At 43.3% G+C, this 18264-nt stretch overlaps 1 protein-coding gene across 1 annotated transcript in view; it reads left to right on the plus strand.

Moving 5' to 3' along the window:
* The window catches only part of LOC146785379 (uncharacterized), a 153840-nt gene extending 151473 nt beyond the window's left edge, over window positions 1-2367 (plus strand). Inside the window, exon 5 of the mRNA XM_085635133.1 lies at window positions 1774-2367. Within this exon, the coding sequence (XP_085491259.1) occupies window positions 1774-1832 (59 nt within the window). The 3' untranslated portion in view covers window positions 1833-2367. The remainder of the gene's footprint in view (window positions 1-1773) is intronic.
* Window positions 2368-18264: the final 15897 nt, after the last annotated feature.

The raw sequence follows: 18264 nt of genomic DNA on the forward strand, positions 1-18264 counted from the left end.
GATACAGCAGTGGTTGATTTCCTCTGGCTCCTCTATCTGCAACCCAGCAAAAGCTCAATTAATGAATGCTAAAAATGATGGGTTCATGGAAATGGGAAAGAACAGAAAGTTAAAAGAAAGGATGGGTGAAATGTTATATGAGAGAAAGGATGCATGGGTGGGTGAAAGGATGCATGGGTGGGTTTTGGGTAAAATGGATGGGTGGGTGAAATGATGGTTGAAAGGGCGGATACAGAAAGGATGGATATATGGATTTGAAATTTTAGTGAAGGACTGGATAACAGAAAGTAAAACTTAAATCATGGTGGCTAACAATGAGTGAATATTGAAGAATGAAAGAATGGATGAATAATTGCTTGGATGAAGAAACAAGAGAGCTCTTCGGGAGAGGGACTTGCTCACCTACTTTTCTTTTTTTTTTAAATCAAAGATATGGTTCAAAGTGGTGGGAATTTTAATTGTCGTTCTCCTCCCTTGACTCATTGTATTTGTTTAGAGAGGTAGATATGTATCCCACACATCATCATTCACCACCTCCCTCCCTGCCCATGGCATTTCGCCACCCATGACCTAAGTGCAGCATCATGACAATGTGTGTCTGCTTCAGTTAATGCAGCTTTTACAATGTTTTCAATGAATTGAAAACCGAACACAGTATGTGCTTCCCTATGCCCACTCAATAACCTCTTAGTACTTCACTCCTTTATTCTTTCCTAAATTCTGTTACAACCTAACAATAAATAAAAAAATATATTCTTGGTATGTGCTACATTTCTATGTCCATGTGAAGTGGTTTATAAATATATTTCATTGTTTCCATAACAGATTTACCCCAGTTCAAATATTTCCCTTTCGACTTTCATCAACTACAGTGACTCATTAAGCTAAAGTTTAGGCACATGATGATGATCAGTGACACCCCAGTATACTATATCAAAGTTCTACCTACCCAGTCTAATCCCTTTAACTTACCCTACAGTACAGTAAGTTAAGTTCCTTTCCATACTGCCAGGAAAATTAATTTGTTGGAAATAGCTTGCGGTGGAGCACAAGGCCAGAGAGTAAAGTGGGATTAAGTGCCTGATTTAAAGTTTGGCTGATGGGATACTCTGTGATGAACGTGCCAAATACAATCTATATATATATATCCTGTTCCTTTCCCTGTAGTGCAGTGCATCGTTTTTCTCACTGTCTACTTATTACAGACAGGATAGAGCATTTTATATGTGACATGGTATCTTATTTATTATTCATATGCCTCTTTGGAGTCAGGGTAGAATTTGAAAGGCATTTGGAGAAGAGCAGGGCCATTGGAATTAAAGTAAGATAATTGTCCATTAAAGCTGCACCAACTGCAGGCTGCAGAGAGTAGAAAAGTACCCAATGTGCTAGCTTTCATGCCTCTATTAATTTAGCACAAAAGCTTGTACTCTGTAGTGCATAATGCCTTACTCATTAATTAGAGGTAATTTATTTGTATTTTTACACACAAAGTGTCTGTTTAGATATTTACTAGGAAGTCCTTTAAAAGAAAAAAATTAAATCACTCAGTTTTTTAATCTGGTTACATTCTGCCTTAATTCTTTTCAGCCCGACAGTCAGTGCTTTTTATGTGATGCATGTGTGGGTAACTTGTGACTTTCCTAATCACATCAAATTCCAATGGCCCTAGTGGACCAGCAATGTACTGCTAATGTACCACAATTTCATTTTAAACAAGTGTTTGCACAGAGCATTGTTTGCAATTTGTCTTTTTGTTTTTTCTTTATATAGGTACTCCTGCTTGTCCACCACCACCACTAACACGGCAGCAGATAGCGTCCCGGCTGTGACTGTAGAGGCTTGAGACTATCCAGACAAAATACCGCCAGCTGGAGAACCTGGAGGAAGAGGCAGAAGCATCTGACTCAGCCTAGGACCCTAGTTACTCTCGCTAGAGGCAGCCTCCAGCCTCCCTGCCAATACATCACTGCTGCCGCTCGCTGTCAGGGGCCCTGCCACTGCTGCCTCCCCCCACTCGGTTTGCCAATTCCAGCGCCACATCTGGCAGTGGATGGACCAATTTGAAAGCAGGATGGCCTGGATGGAAAAGAGCCTTGATCACCTCCAGACCTGCATAGATGATGTCCTCTTCTATCCCTTTAAAGAAAAATTGTTTTGGTAGGAGGAATTTTTGTTGTGGGTGGAGAGGGTGGGAATTGGGAAGGGATTTGGGACCAGGAGTTTGGACTTTGTTGGACAGTTTTCTTTGGACATTGGACAGTGTTTGGGGATGTGTCAATTTGTTTTGGCAGAAGGGTGGGCCTGTTGTGGGTGTGGAGGTGTTTGTTTTGTTGGTAAAAAGTAAAGGGAAAATTTACTTTATCATACTTTATGCTTGAAGTAGTTGTTTGTGTTTTATTTTGACCTGCTGCCTTTTTGCGCAGCCTGTTTTTTAAATTTGCTTATCACATTGTATACAGGGTAGTTATAATTAGTTATATACCCTTGTCTTACTACTCTCTGTAGGTATCTTGACAATTTGGGGGGTATGCTGCCATGACCTATATTGCCTTCAACAACCTAGATAAACAATTACTTATCTGCAGTAGAAGTTAGTTACTTACTAACTAAACTAGTTCATTTGACTCCATTGTTCTCTTACCTGAATAGATGAAGCGATGGTTGCTATCTCTCTCAATCTTCCAACACCTTAGTTATTGCAGAGTTTTCCAAGGTGTTGTTCTTAATTATGGTGGTAGTGGTAGCAGGCTAGTGCAGTAATAGGGAAGGCATCACGAGCAAGGTCCCACTCCCACCAAGGGGAGCTTCAACTTTAGGAGTAATCAAAAGGATAATCCATCACTGGCAACTAGATTGAAAGAATAACACAGAGTTAGTGGGTTATATTTATATCATCGCTTTACAAAGGTTGAGGTCAGACTACTACCACAATGACAAAACAAAAAATACCTGATAATATAAAAATATCAGCAATAGTAACTTCTTCTGGGCAATGGAGTGCTAGTATTTAATTAAAACTAAAGTTACAAAATCCTTGAGTCAGGAAAAGTGGACTCAAAGTCTGTAGTGGACAAGGTTAAGCATTTACACAACACAAGGCCTGAATGATGATGCTGACAAATGATTTTCTTCTATATCTAAAATATGGATCACTTTTATGCGTGGGTGGGTAAATTGGGCCAGTGTGGGCAATTTCCCAAGCAACATCCGATCCCCCAGTGTGTTGGTGTTGCTTAACCAACATCCACCCCACCCAGTGTGTGATCCTGTTATTGTGTAAATAAAGCCACGCCTTAATAAATCACACAGCCCGGGAGAAAAGGTTTTAGGGTTTGATGAATGTATGGGAAAGCAGATTTGGGGAAAGGTGTGACAAAGACAAACACTACACAATGACAATATTCATCTGGGCAATGAGCAGCACATCATCATCAATCTGTTGTGGAGGGAAACAAAGGAATGAGTATGACATAGTTCAGTTAAATGTATTGCAAACAAGTCCTTAAGCCCCAGAGGCCCAATTTATTCTTATATATCTTAATGTTCTATCATCTAGATTTGAAAAATACAAATTATGGAGGAGTGAAGTGAACCCACAGAGTTCTAAAAAAATGGATCTTAAAAGAAAAATGATACTATATTGCAAATTGGGTGGTGCATCTGCATTGTTCTAGAATTGCCTGTATATATTTGGTGGCTGGCTGAAGCGGTCCAGTAAGGTAAGCAGGAGTGTTATGGATTTTGAAAAGACAGCCAGCAGTGGTGTTTCTGGACGGCTCCAGTCAAATATCTCAATCTTATAGTTCTTGTTAGACCTGGCACCATTTGCATGGGTCACCCCTGCATTTTTGCCTTTGCCTCCTGTGTTTTTGGTGTATGTGGGACTCCGTTTTGCTGGTCTAGATGCTTTGGGCACTTTGCCACTGCTGTTCAGTGCCAAAGTGCAAATGCTATCTTTATAAATTTTTGTTGTGGATTAGTGATTCCATGATTGGCATATTTGATTTACTTGTCAGACCCTAGTATAGTGCACTGTGTGTGCACAGGGCCTGTAAATCAAATGCTGCTAGTGGGCTGCAGCTCTTATTGTGCCACCCATAGAAGCAGCCTATAATATGTAACTCATTGCCATTGCCGAGCCTTTGTGCAGTCTGGACTGCCATGTCGACTTGGCAAGTGCATACACTTGCCAGTCCCTAAACCTTCCCTTTTTTACATATTAGTCACCCCTAAGGTAGGCCCAAGGTACCCCTGTGGGCAGGGTGCATTGTATGTGAAAGGTAGGACATGCCCTGATGTGTGTGGCATGTCCCGATAGTGAAATACTGCCAATTTAGTTTTTCACTATTGCAAGGCTACCTGTTCCCATAGGACAGAATGGGGAGTTTGTTCATAACATCTTATAAACATAACTGGCCCTAGGAACAAGGTAGAAAAATAAAGTTTAGTATGCCTGAACTCAGAATGTTAAAATGCATCTTTTAGTGAGGGTGATTTTTACATTCTGTGTTTGAAAATACCACTTTAAGAAAGTAGGTATTTTCTTGCCTAACCATCCAGTGTGCCTCTGCTAGGTTTGTGTATTGCATGTCTGGCTTTAGGATGACAGGGGCTGGAGAGGGGCAGTGGCTCCAGACATCTGATTAGTCAGGACTGGGCTGAATAGACCTGGGTTGCATTTAGAGTAGGGGAGGACATTTCCTTTCACTTGAATGGGCCTGATCTGCCTTCAACAATGCTGTCTCTACCTCCTGCCGGGTAGCTGCACCAGTGAGGACAGATCTGGTTTTGGCTGGGTACAGACACACTCTGCCTTCAGAGAACAACGGCATTTTGTGCATAAAAAGAGGGGCCCAGACCCCAGACTTTTATATCACTTCTGGGAATCAAGAGGAACATTTGCCAAGGAGAAGAGCCGGAGAAGCTGAGGAGGAATACTGCCCCTGTGATGTTTGCTGTCTGTGGTTGGCCTGCGGTGTCTACTTGCTGCCAAGGAAAGGAGAAAAGGACTTTGCTCTTTGCTGTATCACCTGCTTGAATGAAGATCTCCATGGGCTTGAAACTGAGTTTGCCTCCTGTTCTGAAGTCTCAGGGACACAAATACTTCACCACCAGCTCCCCTGAATTTCCTTGCTGGGAATTCTGAGGTGCCTGCTGCTGTTCTGGACCTCTAGAGACTGTTTTCTGCTAGGGGCTGGAAAATCGACACAATTTTGAAGAAGCGAGACACATTGGCACCTGTTTCCAAAGCATCGCTGAAGAAACCAACGCAGCACCTGCCGAGGCTCGAGAAATCGTTGCACACCGCATCGAGTGCACCTATCTCCGAAGTCCAACATCAACGCACCGAGTACAACGCAAGGCCTGCTGTGCGGCTGCACAAGTTCACGCATCGTCACCGGATTGTCGCATTGCATCGAGGCGCCGAGTTTGTCGCATCATCGGGGGAACCAGTAAGAAACTGACGCATCACCTCCTCTCTGGTAAGGGACCGACGCATCACCTCCCCTGTGCTGCAGTAAGGAACCGACGTATCACCTCCCCCGGAGCAAGTAAACCACGCATCACCTTATCTGAGTGTAAGAAACCGATGCATCACCTTCCCTGTGGCCCGTTTTGTTTGCGTGACGCATCCCAGGTACTTTGTGAGAAAATTGTTGCATCCGCAATTTTCTTTGAACTGAACTATTTCTACCATCTGAAAGTCATATTTATATTACTGTAGTGTGGATATTTGTTGTTTGGTTTTGTGGTTTAGATAAAGATTACTTATTTTTCTAAACTGGTGTGGTGTTCATTTAGAGTGTTTTCACTGTATTACTGTATGTGTTCATAAATGCTTTACACACTGCCTCTGCTTGTCAGCCTGTCTGCTTGTAGCAAGCTACCAAGGGGGTGAGCTGGGGTTATTTTAGAAGTGTATTCCCCTTACCCTGACTAGAAGTAAGTTTCCCTATTTGGAGAAAGGTGCCTACCTCTGCCAACTTGAGACCCCCATTTCTAACAGTTCTCTTATGCTCACACCTGGGATTCTGACTGATCCACAAAACTCAATCCATGGTAAATGCATTCACAATATTAGGAGGGCAACCTAATTTTCTTGTTCACATTGAACTTTCCAATTCAAATTGCATTTATCTGTAATCACTCTTTTGGATTTCAATTACTTTCCATATCTTGTTTTTCAATCGATCGGATAGAACTAGGACACACACGCTGAAAGGCTGCTCGAAAGGAGCCCAGATATTTAAACAGGAAAAGAATGCAAAATACATTTTTTGAGAAGGAGGATAAATCAAATTGCACTGATGAAGCCCCAATAAGGGATGAAACACGTTGAATGGGTCTGTTTTAAGTGTAATGGAACTGAATACTTAATAAAAATAACTTTATGATAAAAGACACCAACGCCTGGTAATTAATTGGAAAACAAGAAATGGAAAGTAATTGAAAACAAAAGAGTGATTACAGATACATGCAATTCGAATTGGAAAGTTCAATGTGAACAAGGAAAGTAGGTTGCCCTCCTAATCTTGAGAAAGCATTTTCCAAGGAGTGTTAGGGAGCTTTTTCCTTTTGTTCAGGAGAATAGAAGGCCTGTGGATTTTAAAACAGAAATCATTTTGTAGAGTCAAGGAGAAGGACAGAAGGTAAGTTTCTTCAGGAGTGTACCTAGAAGACTTAGTGGCAGAGCAAGAGCATTGTCTGTTGCAATCATTAATTTTATGACTCATGTGTGATGTACTGGGCTGATCATTCTCACAACTGCATAATGTGATGATGTGACATTACATGTCTGTCTCCAGTTACTTATGATAGGCCCCCTACCCGACCACATAATAGTGAAGTTTAAAATTTGAGGCAGCACGCACGCTCAGCAGCATTCCATTTACCAAGTTAATGCACCTTCCACCAGTCCACAGAGCTGAGTAGGCCTCTTAGAGTCATCATAATGTTGGTTTCCCTGAAGTTGATAACTTCCTTCTTCTGGCTTTTGTTCAGGTAGCCCTGCCCTGAGTCCTTCCATCATCCTCCTGACTCAGAGTAACAGATCCGTCCAACTCTGTTCCGACTCCTGGCGGAAATGAGAGAGATCAAGCTGTAGTGCACTGCTGTTGATAAACAAGGAGAGAAACATTGAGTAATTTTTTATGTAGATTTGTTTTTGTTTATTAAATGGACTGTCTGGTCTTTGAAGAGTATGAACCTGAAAGCAAAGGAGTGGACCCGGAAAGCAAATTACGCTAAGTGTCAAAGGAGAAGGGCCAATCGCCTTCAAGAAAAATGATAGCCCATGAGACCACAAACATTGCAAATCATTACAACTTGGTGTTTAACACCACACTGTCTACCAGCACAAATATCATCACTCACAATCACTCATATGTCACTCATTTGTGCAAGAGTTATCTGTTCCAATCCAAGCACAGTGGTTCACAATTGTCCATCCTCTTTGATGCACGCAACACACATTGGCCAATCTTGTAAATCAAACGTTCTGGGGCAGTCCTGCTAAGGGATTAAATAAAGGATAGGCACGGGTTAGAGACAGGCATTATCTCGCCAATTTCCTTGAAATTGGGGGAAAGCTTCTTCACTGCACACTGGCTCAACTCCAATCCGGTCAAACATGTGCCTAAAATGGTGGGGCTGCATAAGTCAGTCAGACACAAATGAACAAAATATATAATGTTCCCCTAGCTAAATCATTTTTTTTTTTGGCAAAGCATTTCACCAATAGAAAGTTCTATTGTGGCCCATGCATACTCAGCCAAGGAAGTAGAGTTTGTCCTCAAACCCAGGAGATTCACCCAAAAATTGGTCAGCTGATACACTACTATGACCTGAGTCTAGCCAATCACCCTCATCCTCCACCCGTGTTATTTCAGGTACGGAGTAATTTAGTGATATAAAGTGCTGGTTCATTTTGATCATGGTCAGTCTCCCCATGTTTTGAGGTGAGAGACTGCTCCTTCTCCCTGTGACAACTGTGCCAGATGCACTGAACAGATTCTCTGCAGATACACTGGCTACCTGACAAGCCAGATACTTTATTGCCAGCCTGATGAGAACTGGCCATTGGCACCTCTTACCATAACAGTACACCAATGTGTTTTGATCCAGATAGACTTCTGTTGGGTCATCCCGATAGTCCTGGACCAGCCTCTGAATGGTCACTGGTGCAACCTCTTTTGCCTTTGCCTTTGCCTCTGCAGGGGACTTAAGACCTGACACTTGAAACCAAGTCATTGCAGAGGTTAGGGCTTGCTGTGAGCCAACAGCACTGCCCTCTATGGAAGTTGAAGGATGCACCCCAGACTTTCTGCCCCGGAGTGGGCCTCTAATTTCCAGTCCTTCTTCTTCCATGTCGCTGGTTGCTCAGCAATCCACGTCTTGTATTGTGAAACATCTCCTTCTAAAAAAGGAATTAAAGTGGCCAGTAATTGTTATTACTGTGGATCAAGAGCTGAAGCACACGTACTGTTTGTAATACACTATGTCACTTTGCAGCTTTGTATATCAGCGAAGGATTAAGCTCTTCGTCCACACTTGCATACATTTTAGACACCTTCTTTAGCTGGTCCTGTAGCAGATGCAACAACAGAATAGCTTGGCTCACCGTACTGTCCTCCTTGCTTTAGTTCCATGTGAAATCTCAAAAGGAAGCAGCATCTCTGTCGGGCATTTGACTGGGCACCATTTGTCCATCTCAAAGACCATGTCTTTCCCAGTCGGACCTCCTCTTTGCATGATATAATTATTGATTTGTCTGTACTGCTCAAATATACTTTGCATCATGTTATAGGTAGAGTTCCAATGTGTTGGCACCTCCTGTATGAGGGCTCTAACTGTTACGTCATCATCCCGGTGCATGATCTCAACTACTTCCGGGCTTTAAAAGAATGGCTGAAATGAGTGAAGATTCTTCTGCATAATGGACATTCAGTTGCTGACTGTCTTCTTTTTTTAGAAAGTCCTGTACAACGATGTTGATACAGTGCACCCAATACAGGACCCTGAAAATAGCCACCATCTGCCATGGCCTTGACTACAATGCTACCGCTGATCGTGGCAACACATTTAATGTTAATCCCTCTGGGTTGCAGCCATTCAAACACCTTGTTGTTAAGGTCTTCCAAGATGTTTCCCTTACGCCATTATCCCGGTGCATGATCTCAACTACTTCCGGGCTTTAAAAGAATGGATGAAATGAGTGCAGATTCTTCTGCATAATGGACATTAACCCCTTCGCTGCCAGGCCTTTTCCCCTCCTGTGCCATGCCCTTTTTTGGCTATTTGGGGTAGTGCGCGCTGAGGCCCCTGTAACTTTTTGACCACACAAGGTATCCACGCCAAATTTGCGTCCTTTTCTTCCAACATCATGGGGATTCTAAAGGTACTCAGAGTTTGTGGATTCTCCTAGAGGGATCACAGAAATGAGCCAAAATACAGAAAGATTTTTTTTTTTTGGGAAAAATGGGAAAAACTGGCTGCAAATGAAAGCATCTGGGTTTTTCCCTGCAAATGTTATCAAAAAAGGGTTTGTGGGGTTGAAATCACCATTTTCCCAGCTTTTCGGGGATACCAGACTTTTGTCAGGAACCCAACTTGTTTTACATAGTTTGGGCATTTTTCTGGGACATAGCCTAATTTTGCTATTTGTTGTGCTTTTGACCTCCTTCCAGTTAATGGCAGAAATGGGTACAAAAGCAATAATGGATCCTGGTAAGCTATACATTTTCGAGAAGAAGACAAAATTCTGAATTCAGCAAGGGGTCATTTGTGTAGATCCATCAAGGTTTTTTATAGAAACTAACAGTTAAATATAGGATAAATTGAAAATTAGTTGAAAAAAACAGCCTTTTGTGTCAACGTTTTCACCTGTAACTTCTTCTAATTATGACAGCTCTTTGAAAGCAATATACCATTACATCTGCTGGACATTACTGGTTGTGGGGATATATAGGACTTGCAGGTTCACCAAGAATCCGACGAACCCAAAGCCAAAAACTGAGCAGCAACTTGCAATTATTTTTTATTATGTACCGGGTATATAGTAATTATTCTGTAAAAATGTGTACATGGAAAAATCGGTATGAAAGACACCTATGTATTTCTGAAATGGGAACAAAATATAGAGTTTAGAAACATTAGATATTTGCACATTTCTGAATTTGGGAATACTCATACTAGCATGAGAATTATCAGTCATTTTTTAGAATGACTTCTTTTTTACACAATATCTTTCATTTGGAAGGCAGAAATGCATCAAAAGTCAATAGATAATAACAGTTCATTTACAAAACTGAATTACCCTAAGTCTCCCGATAAAAATGGTACCTCACTTGTGTGGGTAGGCATAGTGCCCGCGACAGGAAACGGCGCAAAACGCACCGTGGTCACAACTCAATATCGCAGTGAAAATTTACCCTTTTTTGGCAAAGTGCCTAGCTCTAGTTTTTGAACCCTAGCTCTGCGGGCACCTTGGGAAACCTAGCAAACCTATACATTTTTAAAAACTAGACACCCAGGGGAATCCAGGATGGGGTGACTTGATTGCCTCCCACCAGGGTCTGTTACCCAGAATCCCTTCCAAACCTAAACAATTGTCCCAAAAAACACATTTTCCCCACATTTCTGTGGTGGAAAGTTCAGGAATCTGCGTGGATCCACAAATTTCCACCCACCCCGCATTCCCCAAAGTCTTACGAGAAAAACGGTACCTCACTTGTGTGGGTCAGCCTAGTGCCCGCGACAGGAAACGGCGCAAAACGCAACGTGGTCACACCTCAATTTCGCAGTGAAAAATGACCCTTTTTTGGCAAAATGTCTAGCTGTAGTTTTTGAACCCTAGCTCTGCGGGCACCTTGGGAAACCTAGCAAACCTATACATTTTTGAAAACTAGACACCCAGGGGAATCCAGGATGGGGTGACTTGACTGCCTCCCACCAGGGTCTGTTACCCAGAATCCCTTGCAAACCTAAAAAATTGACAAAAAAAACAAATTTTCCCCACATTTCTGTGGTGGAAAGTTTCGGAATCTGCGTGGATCCACAAATTTCCACCCACCCCGCGTTCCCCAAAGTCTTACGAGAGAAATGGTACCTCACTTGTGTGGGTCGGCCTAGTGCCCGCGACAGGAAACGGCGCAAAACGCAACGTGGTCACACCTCAATTTCGCAGTGAAAAATTACCCTTTTTTGGCAAAATGTCTAGCTGTAGTTTTTGAACCCTAGCTCTGCGGGCACCTTGGGAAACATAGCAAACCTATCCATTTTTGAAAACTAGACACCCAGGGGAATCCAGGATGGGGTGACTTGACTGCCTCCCACCAGGGTCTGTTACCCAGAATCCCTTGCAAACCTAAAAAATTGACAAAAAAAACACCTTTTCACCACATTTCTGTGGTGGAAGGTTCCGGAATCTGCGTGGAGCCACAAATTTCCACCCACCCCGCGTTCCCTAAAGTCTTACGAGAAAAACGGTACCTCACTTGTGTGGGTCGGCCTAGTGCCCGCAACAGGAAACGGCGCAAAACGCAACATGGTCACACCTCAATTTCGCAGTGAAAAATGACCCTTTTTTGGCAAAATGTCTAGCTGTAGTTTTTGAACCCTAGCTCTGCGGGCACCTTGGGAAACCTAGCAAACCTATACATTTTTGAAAACTAGACACCCAGGGGAATCCAGGATGGGGTGACTTGACTGCCTCCCACCAGGGTCTGTTACCCAGAATCCCTTGCAAACCTAACAAATTGACAAAAAAAACACATTTTCCCCACATTTCTGTGGTGGAAAGTTCCGGAATCTGCGTGGATCCACAAATTTCCACCCACCCCGCATTCCCCAAAGTCTTACGAGAAAAACGGTACCTCATTTGTGTGGGTCGGCCTAGTGCCTGCGACAGGAAACGGCGCAAAACGCAACGTGGTCACACCTCCATTTCGCAGTGAAAAATGACCCTTTTTTGGCAAAATGTCTAGCTGTAGTCTTTAAACCCTAGCTCTGCGGCACCTTGGGAAACCTAGCAAACCTATACATTTTCGAAAACTAGACACCCGTGTGCTTCCAGGGAGGCATGGCTTGCGTGGATCCCCCAACGTTTCCTTACCCAGAATCCCCTGCAAACCTCAATTTTAGCTGAAAAAATCACATTTTTCACACATTTTCTGGGAGGGAAAGTTGTGGCATCACCGGGCTCACTCAAATTTCCCACCACCCAGCGTTTCCCTGGGTCTCCCGGTAAAAATGTTGCCTCACTTGTGTGGGAGGACCAAGTACCCGCGACAGGCAAGGGCCCAAAACGCAGTGAGGCCACATCAAAATTGTCTATCTCAAAACCACCTGGTTTTGCAAGGGGGGTCCCTTGGGTTTTTGGCCCGGTGCTCGGCGGCCATCTAGGGAAACCTACCAAACCCATACATTTCTGAAAACTAGACACCCGGGGGCTTCCAGGGAGGTATGGCTTGCGTGGATCCCCCAACGTTTCCTGGATTTTTTTCTTTCCTGGTGCCAGTGACGCAGGCAACTTCTGGAGAGAAGAAGGTTGTAAATTCAATGTGCCTCTCGGGGCAGTCCCTGTATGCTGTTGCTGTGGTGCCTCCCTCTAATTCTGAGTCTTGTGCAATTTCAAAATTACTGATGTGGGCAATACAAGTGCACTGCTGGGGACAGGGTTGCTTTGTGCAAAGATGTCACCCACTTCTTCCTCATTACTGTCACCTTCCACCATTATAAAAACAGATTCCCTGCCCTCATCACCTTCACCAACACCACCTGCAGCAATATTTTAAAGGTGCGCATCCCAGCATATTGTGTGATGTATTTCCATGTGGGTCGGTTGGCCTCCAATACCGTAGTGTGTACCAGGCTTACCTCGTTGAACATTTACATGGCAAATGGAGCATTTGGCAATGTTATCCTCTTGCGTGCTAACCACAAAGATGCCCCAAACTGGGGAGGTCAATGTTCTCGTTGGGCCACTGGTGCCACTGCCAAAGCCAGAAAAAGTAGAGGTAGGTGGGCATGTTGACAACTGCCTCTCTGCATGCATACTTCTACTGAGGTAGTTGTTGATGCTGGTCGCAAGGGGCATACAAATATGGGCACGGTCAGTGGTGGTGGTATTCATACCACATTCCTTGGAGCAGGTTGAGGAGGGGTAATGTCGGTCTTCTCTGAGGCTGGGGTAGTGTCCATGATGATGACTGGTTCGACATTCTCCTCTTCTTCATCCGTTACTCTAAGGCTTGGGCCGACTTGCCAGTGGTGGGCAGCTTCTTCTTTTCACTCTCTGATTTCTTGGTAGCACCTTTCTTTGAGACCACCTTGAAGATGTCAGATGGCAATGGTACTTAACTGCACAAGCGGAAAAGATTGGAAGACTGATGTCACAAGTTGTATGGTCACGTGTACAGGCCTTCTGTCTGGCAGTACTGTGGGTGATGTCTCTTCTCTTGTGCACCTAATAGCAAACAAGCAAAAAAACATTTGTGAAAATTGCCATTGTTGCAGTTTGAATTAGTACAGACAAAGCCTTTATAATTTAGTGTGGGTACTTAAGTTATTAATGAAAAATGAACAACATTACAGTGTATCCATTCCAAAGTTAAACTACACCAACATAACATACTATTTCATCTACGTTCAGGAAGGATAACAACAACATAGAGATGTAACTGTTTGCTTTATGTGTATCATCTATGCAGACACATGTGGCACTCACGGAGGTATAGGTGAAAATTGAACAATCCTTAGCGCAAATTAACTCTGTTGTGCGGCTGTGCACCTATGGCAGGCAGGGGGTTAATTGATGCTGGAAAAATGTTTTTAAAAATGATATAAAAAATTGAGAAAAATGAACTGACAAAAGAATATATATATATATATATTACCTACTGGCGGTCGCCAGTAGGTAGTTATAGTTAGGACCACGTTTCCATAGGAAATCCGCAACATTCTATTTTGAATAACTTTGGCGCCGGTCGACGAATCCTCGCGAATTTTTCAAAATTGGTGGGGCGCTATGCTCCGCTCCTACCCTGAAAGTCTCGGGGGGATTCGTCAAGCGGGGGCTGAGATAAAAGGGGGGTCCTAAAACGCGTTTTTCCCATGCATTTTTCCATAGGACCTTTAGACAGGGCTACAGCCCGAACGGCTGAACAGAATTACTAGAAATTTGGCAGAGAGGTAGTCCTCAGGTCAAGGAAGTGCCTTTTGTAGGTTTGGTGTAAATCTGTTCAGTAGATTCTGAGAAAATAGCCTTTAAATCAATATATATATCTGAGCCAGCTTACGGTGCGCTTACGGTACGCTTACCGTACGCGTACGGTGGCGTGCGCGAGCGCGATTCTGATTGGCTCTTAGATCTTAGTAAACATTCGAATCGGTCAAAACCAGGAAGCGGCGGCCGCCATTTCGTGTGTTTCACTCAGAAAAAAAGAGTGATAACAAGAAAAGGGGGCAAGGAGGAGAGTTACAGACCCCCTAACATTTGTAAGGGGGTCAAAGAAGGACAGAAAAGTACAAAGAAAACATTTATTGATTTTAAAAAAAATCACGGGGTACGCGTACGGTAAGCGTACGGTAAAAAAAAAAAAAAAAAAGAAATGAAAATCAGATTTAAGTGTTTAGATATTAGGGGGCTCTAAAAAGAGCCGTTGTGTTTATGAAGTGATTTTTTAGTGGTACCTACAAGTAAGTACCGATGCAGAGTCTAAGGTTCAAGAGGAAGACTCTGTTCCCTTCATCATTGAAGTGCACACCATCTCCTCTATAAATGTCTTGCATGTCATAACGCAAGTTGTTATGGTAAATGGAACCCATACCATAGTCACGGAGGAAAGCAGAAACAGATTTGTTGACGTGCTTTCTTGCTTTGTCAATCTGCGGACAGAAATGATTGGACCAGTTCCATTTTTGCCTTTGGCATATGTTAGAAAACACAAAGGCAGTTTTAGGGAAAAGTGAAAACAGTTGTGCAAAGGTGTCCTTCATAAGCATTTCCAGACCTACCCCAGTCAAAGTGCCTAGGTCATTGCCACCACAGTGCACTATTATGAGGTCAGGGTGTTGGATGTGCATGAAGGATTTCACCAATGGCATCAATTGGTGCCACTTTAACCCTCTCTGACCAATCCATTTAATGTCTACATTTGGCAAAGCAAGGTCTCTCACCATACCTGTTTTCTCTGCAAACTTTTCACTCCAGAAGACATAGCTGTGCCCTACAATCCACACTGTGAACATCTTCAAAGGAGAACTGGATGCACTCAGGAGGTGTGATTCAGTAGAATGGCAATATGAAAAGAAAGACAGTTTGGAAATGGAGGCATACATATTTTTTTCATAAAAAAAAGAACTGATTGGCTGTTTCATACCATTCTAGAATAAAAACTAGGCTGTATGTGTAAATTAATAGAAGCATGTTTTGTATTGGTACAGAAAAATGTGTTACCAAAGAACAGTACTATGGATTTGCTGTTAGGTTTGAAAAGTCAAGCACTCTTGCTCTGTGGAATTGAAACATTGTTTGGCGAACTTCTGACCTGACTCCACACAGCAGTGTTCCATGAGCTGTTGCTATGGTAGCAGGCAGAAGTCAAGTTGGGGGAAGGGTACTAGGCAGAAGTCAAGTTGGGGGAAGGGTACTTTTGGAAAAGGGTTGGTTTTCAACCAATAGAAATGTGTGATTACATTTGAAAAAAAGGGGCAAGCACTGAGATTTGAAACTAACATGTATATGTGTGGAAAAAGAGAGGGAAAGTTTGCCATTATCTGGTTCTGCTGAGAGGAGAGAGGTGTAAAGAACAGAGATCCTGGCTCTGATAATCTGCTGTTTGAGTGCCACATTTCTTTCACAACTAACTAATTTTAAAGGTGAGTTTAGAGTTTGAGAGGGGATGTATATGGTAAATTAAGAAATGAATAATAGAAATGCAATTCTTTTTGTAGAAGTTGTGTTTAATATTTTCTATTTTGGGAGAAATTTAAATGTGAGGAACAAGTAAAATAATATGGACTATGTTTTCACAATAAATTAAGGTGTACTGGTATAATAAAAGAATAGTTTAAGGGTTTGAGGTTGGACTCAGTAATGCAAATACATTCAGCATCACTAAGGCTGGTTGCCCTTGCTGGAGTGTAGGCAGACACCCAGGTTACAAATGGTGGTGGTCTGAAAAAGCAGTTTGGACATGTGCTTTTTAAAAAATCTGAAAAGTGGATTCATAATGTGTCAGTCTGTAAAAGTGTTTATCACTTGCCAAAAAAAAGAGCAGTAAGTGTGCTTTCAAATTGGCAAAGAAATTTCGTTTTGTGACTAATGTGAAAACATGACTCTGTGTGCAAATAGGAATTACAGGCAGAGATTTATTGCGTATTGCTCTGGTGATTTCACAGTTGCATTAGATGGAAAGGGGGAGCCATTTTTTGGTGCAGAAGCTGACTCTTAGCACACAGCCAGCTACTTACCATGTGGAATCATGCACAGTATTCACAAGCGAGTGGGGTTTGAGGTTTCAGTCAGTAATGCAAATACATTCTGCATCACTAAGGCTGGTTGCCCTTGCTGGAGTGTAGGCAGACACCCAGGTTACAAATGGTGCAGGTCTGAAAAAGCAGTTTGGACATGTGCTTTTTAAAAAATCTGAAAAGTGGATTCATAATGTGTCAGTCTGTAAAAGTGTTTATCACTTGCCAAAAAAAAGACCAGTAAGTGTGCTTTCAAATTGGCAAAGAAATTTCGTTTTGTGACTAATGTGAAAACATGACTCTGTGTGCAAATAGGAATTACAGGCAGAGATTTATTGCGTATTGCTCTGGTGATTTCACAGTTGCATTAGATGGAAAGGGGGAGCCATTTTTTGGTGCAGAAGCTGACTCTTAGCACACAGCCAGCTACTTACCATGTGGAATCATGCACAGTATTCACAAGCGAGTGGGGTTTGAGGTTTCAGTCAGTAATGCAAATACATTCAGCATCACTAAGGCTGGTTGCCCTTGCTGGAGTGTAGGCAGACACCCAGGTTACAAATGGTGCTGGTCTGAAAAAGCAGTTTGGACACGTGCTTTTTAAAAAATCTGAAAAGTGGATTCATAATGTGTCAGTCTGTAAAAGTGTTTATCACTTGCCAAAAAAAAGAGCAGTAAGTGTGCTTTCAAATTGGCAAAGAGATTTCGTTTTGTGACTAATGTGAAAACATGACTCTGTGTGCAAATAGGAATTACAGGCAGAGATTTATTGCGTATTGCTCTGGTGATTTCACAGTTGCATTAGATGGAAAGGGGGAGCCATTTTTTGGTGCAGAAGCTGACTCTTAGCACACAGGTAGCTGCTTACCATGTGGAATCATGCACAGTATTCACAAGCGAGTGGGGTTTGAGGTTTCAGTCAGTAATGCAAATACATTCAGCATCACTAAGGCTGGTTGCCCTTGCTGGAGTGTAGGCAGACACCCAGGTTACAAATGGTGCTGGTCTGAAAAAGCAGTTTGGACATGTGCTTTTTAAAAAATCTGAAAAGTGGATTCATAATGTGTCAGTCTGTAAAAGTGTTTATCACTTGCCAAAAAAAAGAGCAGTGGGAGCCTAGCGCGCATCCAAGATGGTCGCGTGAGCACAGGGCTCCCCGGACCCTCGCTGCTCCTCGGAATTTATCCTGACAATATCCTGATTTGGTTTATGGAATCTGGGAGAGGACGACCAGCTGAGCACGTATCTCTTTTCAGGAATTTAATCGGACCCGGGAATCCTGAAATATCGTTGTTTGAATTTTTGGGACCCACCCGACGGAGGTGCCCGGGGCAAGGTGAGCCGTGGGGCCGTGTCGCAGTTGAACAACAACGGCTGTGGCGCGGTGCCAGGGGCCGCTTGGCCACTTTCGGTTTCACTTTCAGACCTCAGGGGGCTGGCCAGTGGAGCGATTGAGGTGGCTGGGTGTTTCCCTAAACTCTGCACAAAGCTTTGTCTCCACCTGCCACTAGAGTGCCTATCGCCCTGGGTCCCCCCGCACCGCCATATTGTGGCCTCGGGTGAGGCGTTGGTTTCCAGGGCCGGTATCCCAACTACTTTTGATCGGTGGTCCCCCTCGGAGTCCGTGGCCGCATGGGGGGCAAGGGGGGCCCCGAGGGGCGTAAGACTAAATCCTCCCTCCGTGGAGGATCGGTCCAGACCAACAACATGGACCGCTACACTCAGGGCAGAGGCTCTCCTGGAACGGCCGGTCCCCCCTCAGACGTCGCCGGTGGTGGCACATCCGTC

The sequence above is a fragment of the Triturus cristatus genome, chromosome 11 (genome assembly GCF_964204655.1).
Source record: "Triturus cristatus chromosome 11, aTriCri1.1, whole genome shotgun sequence".
Taxonomy (NCBI): Eukaryota; Metazoa; Chordata; class Amphibia; order Caudata; family Salamandridae; genus Triturus; species Triturus cristatus.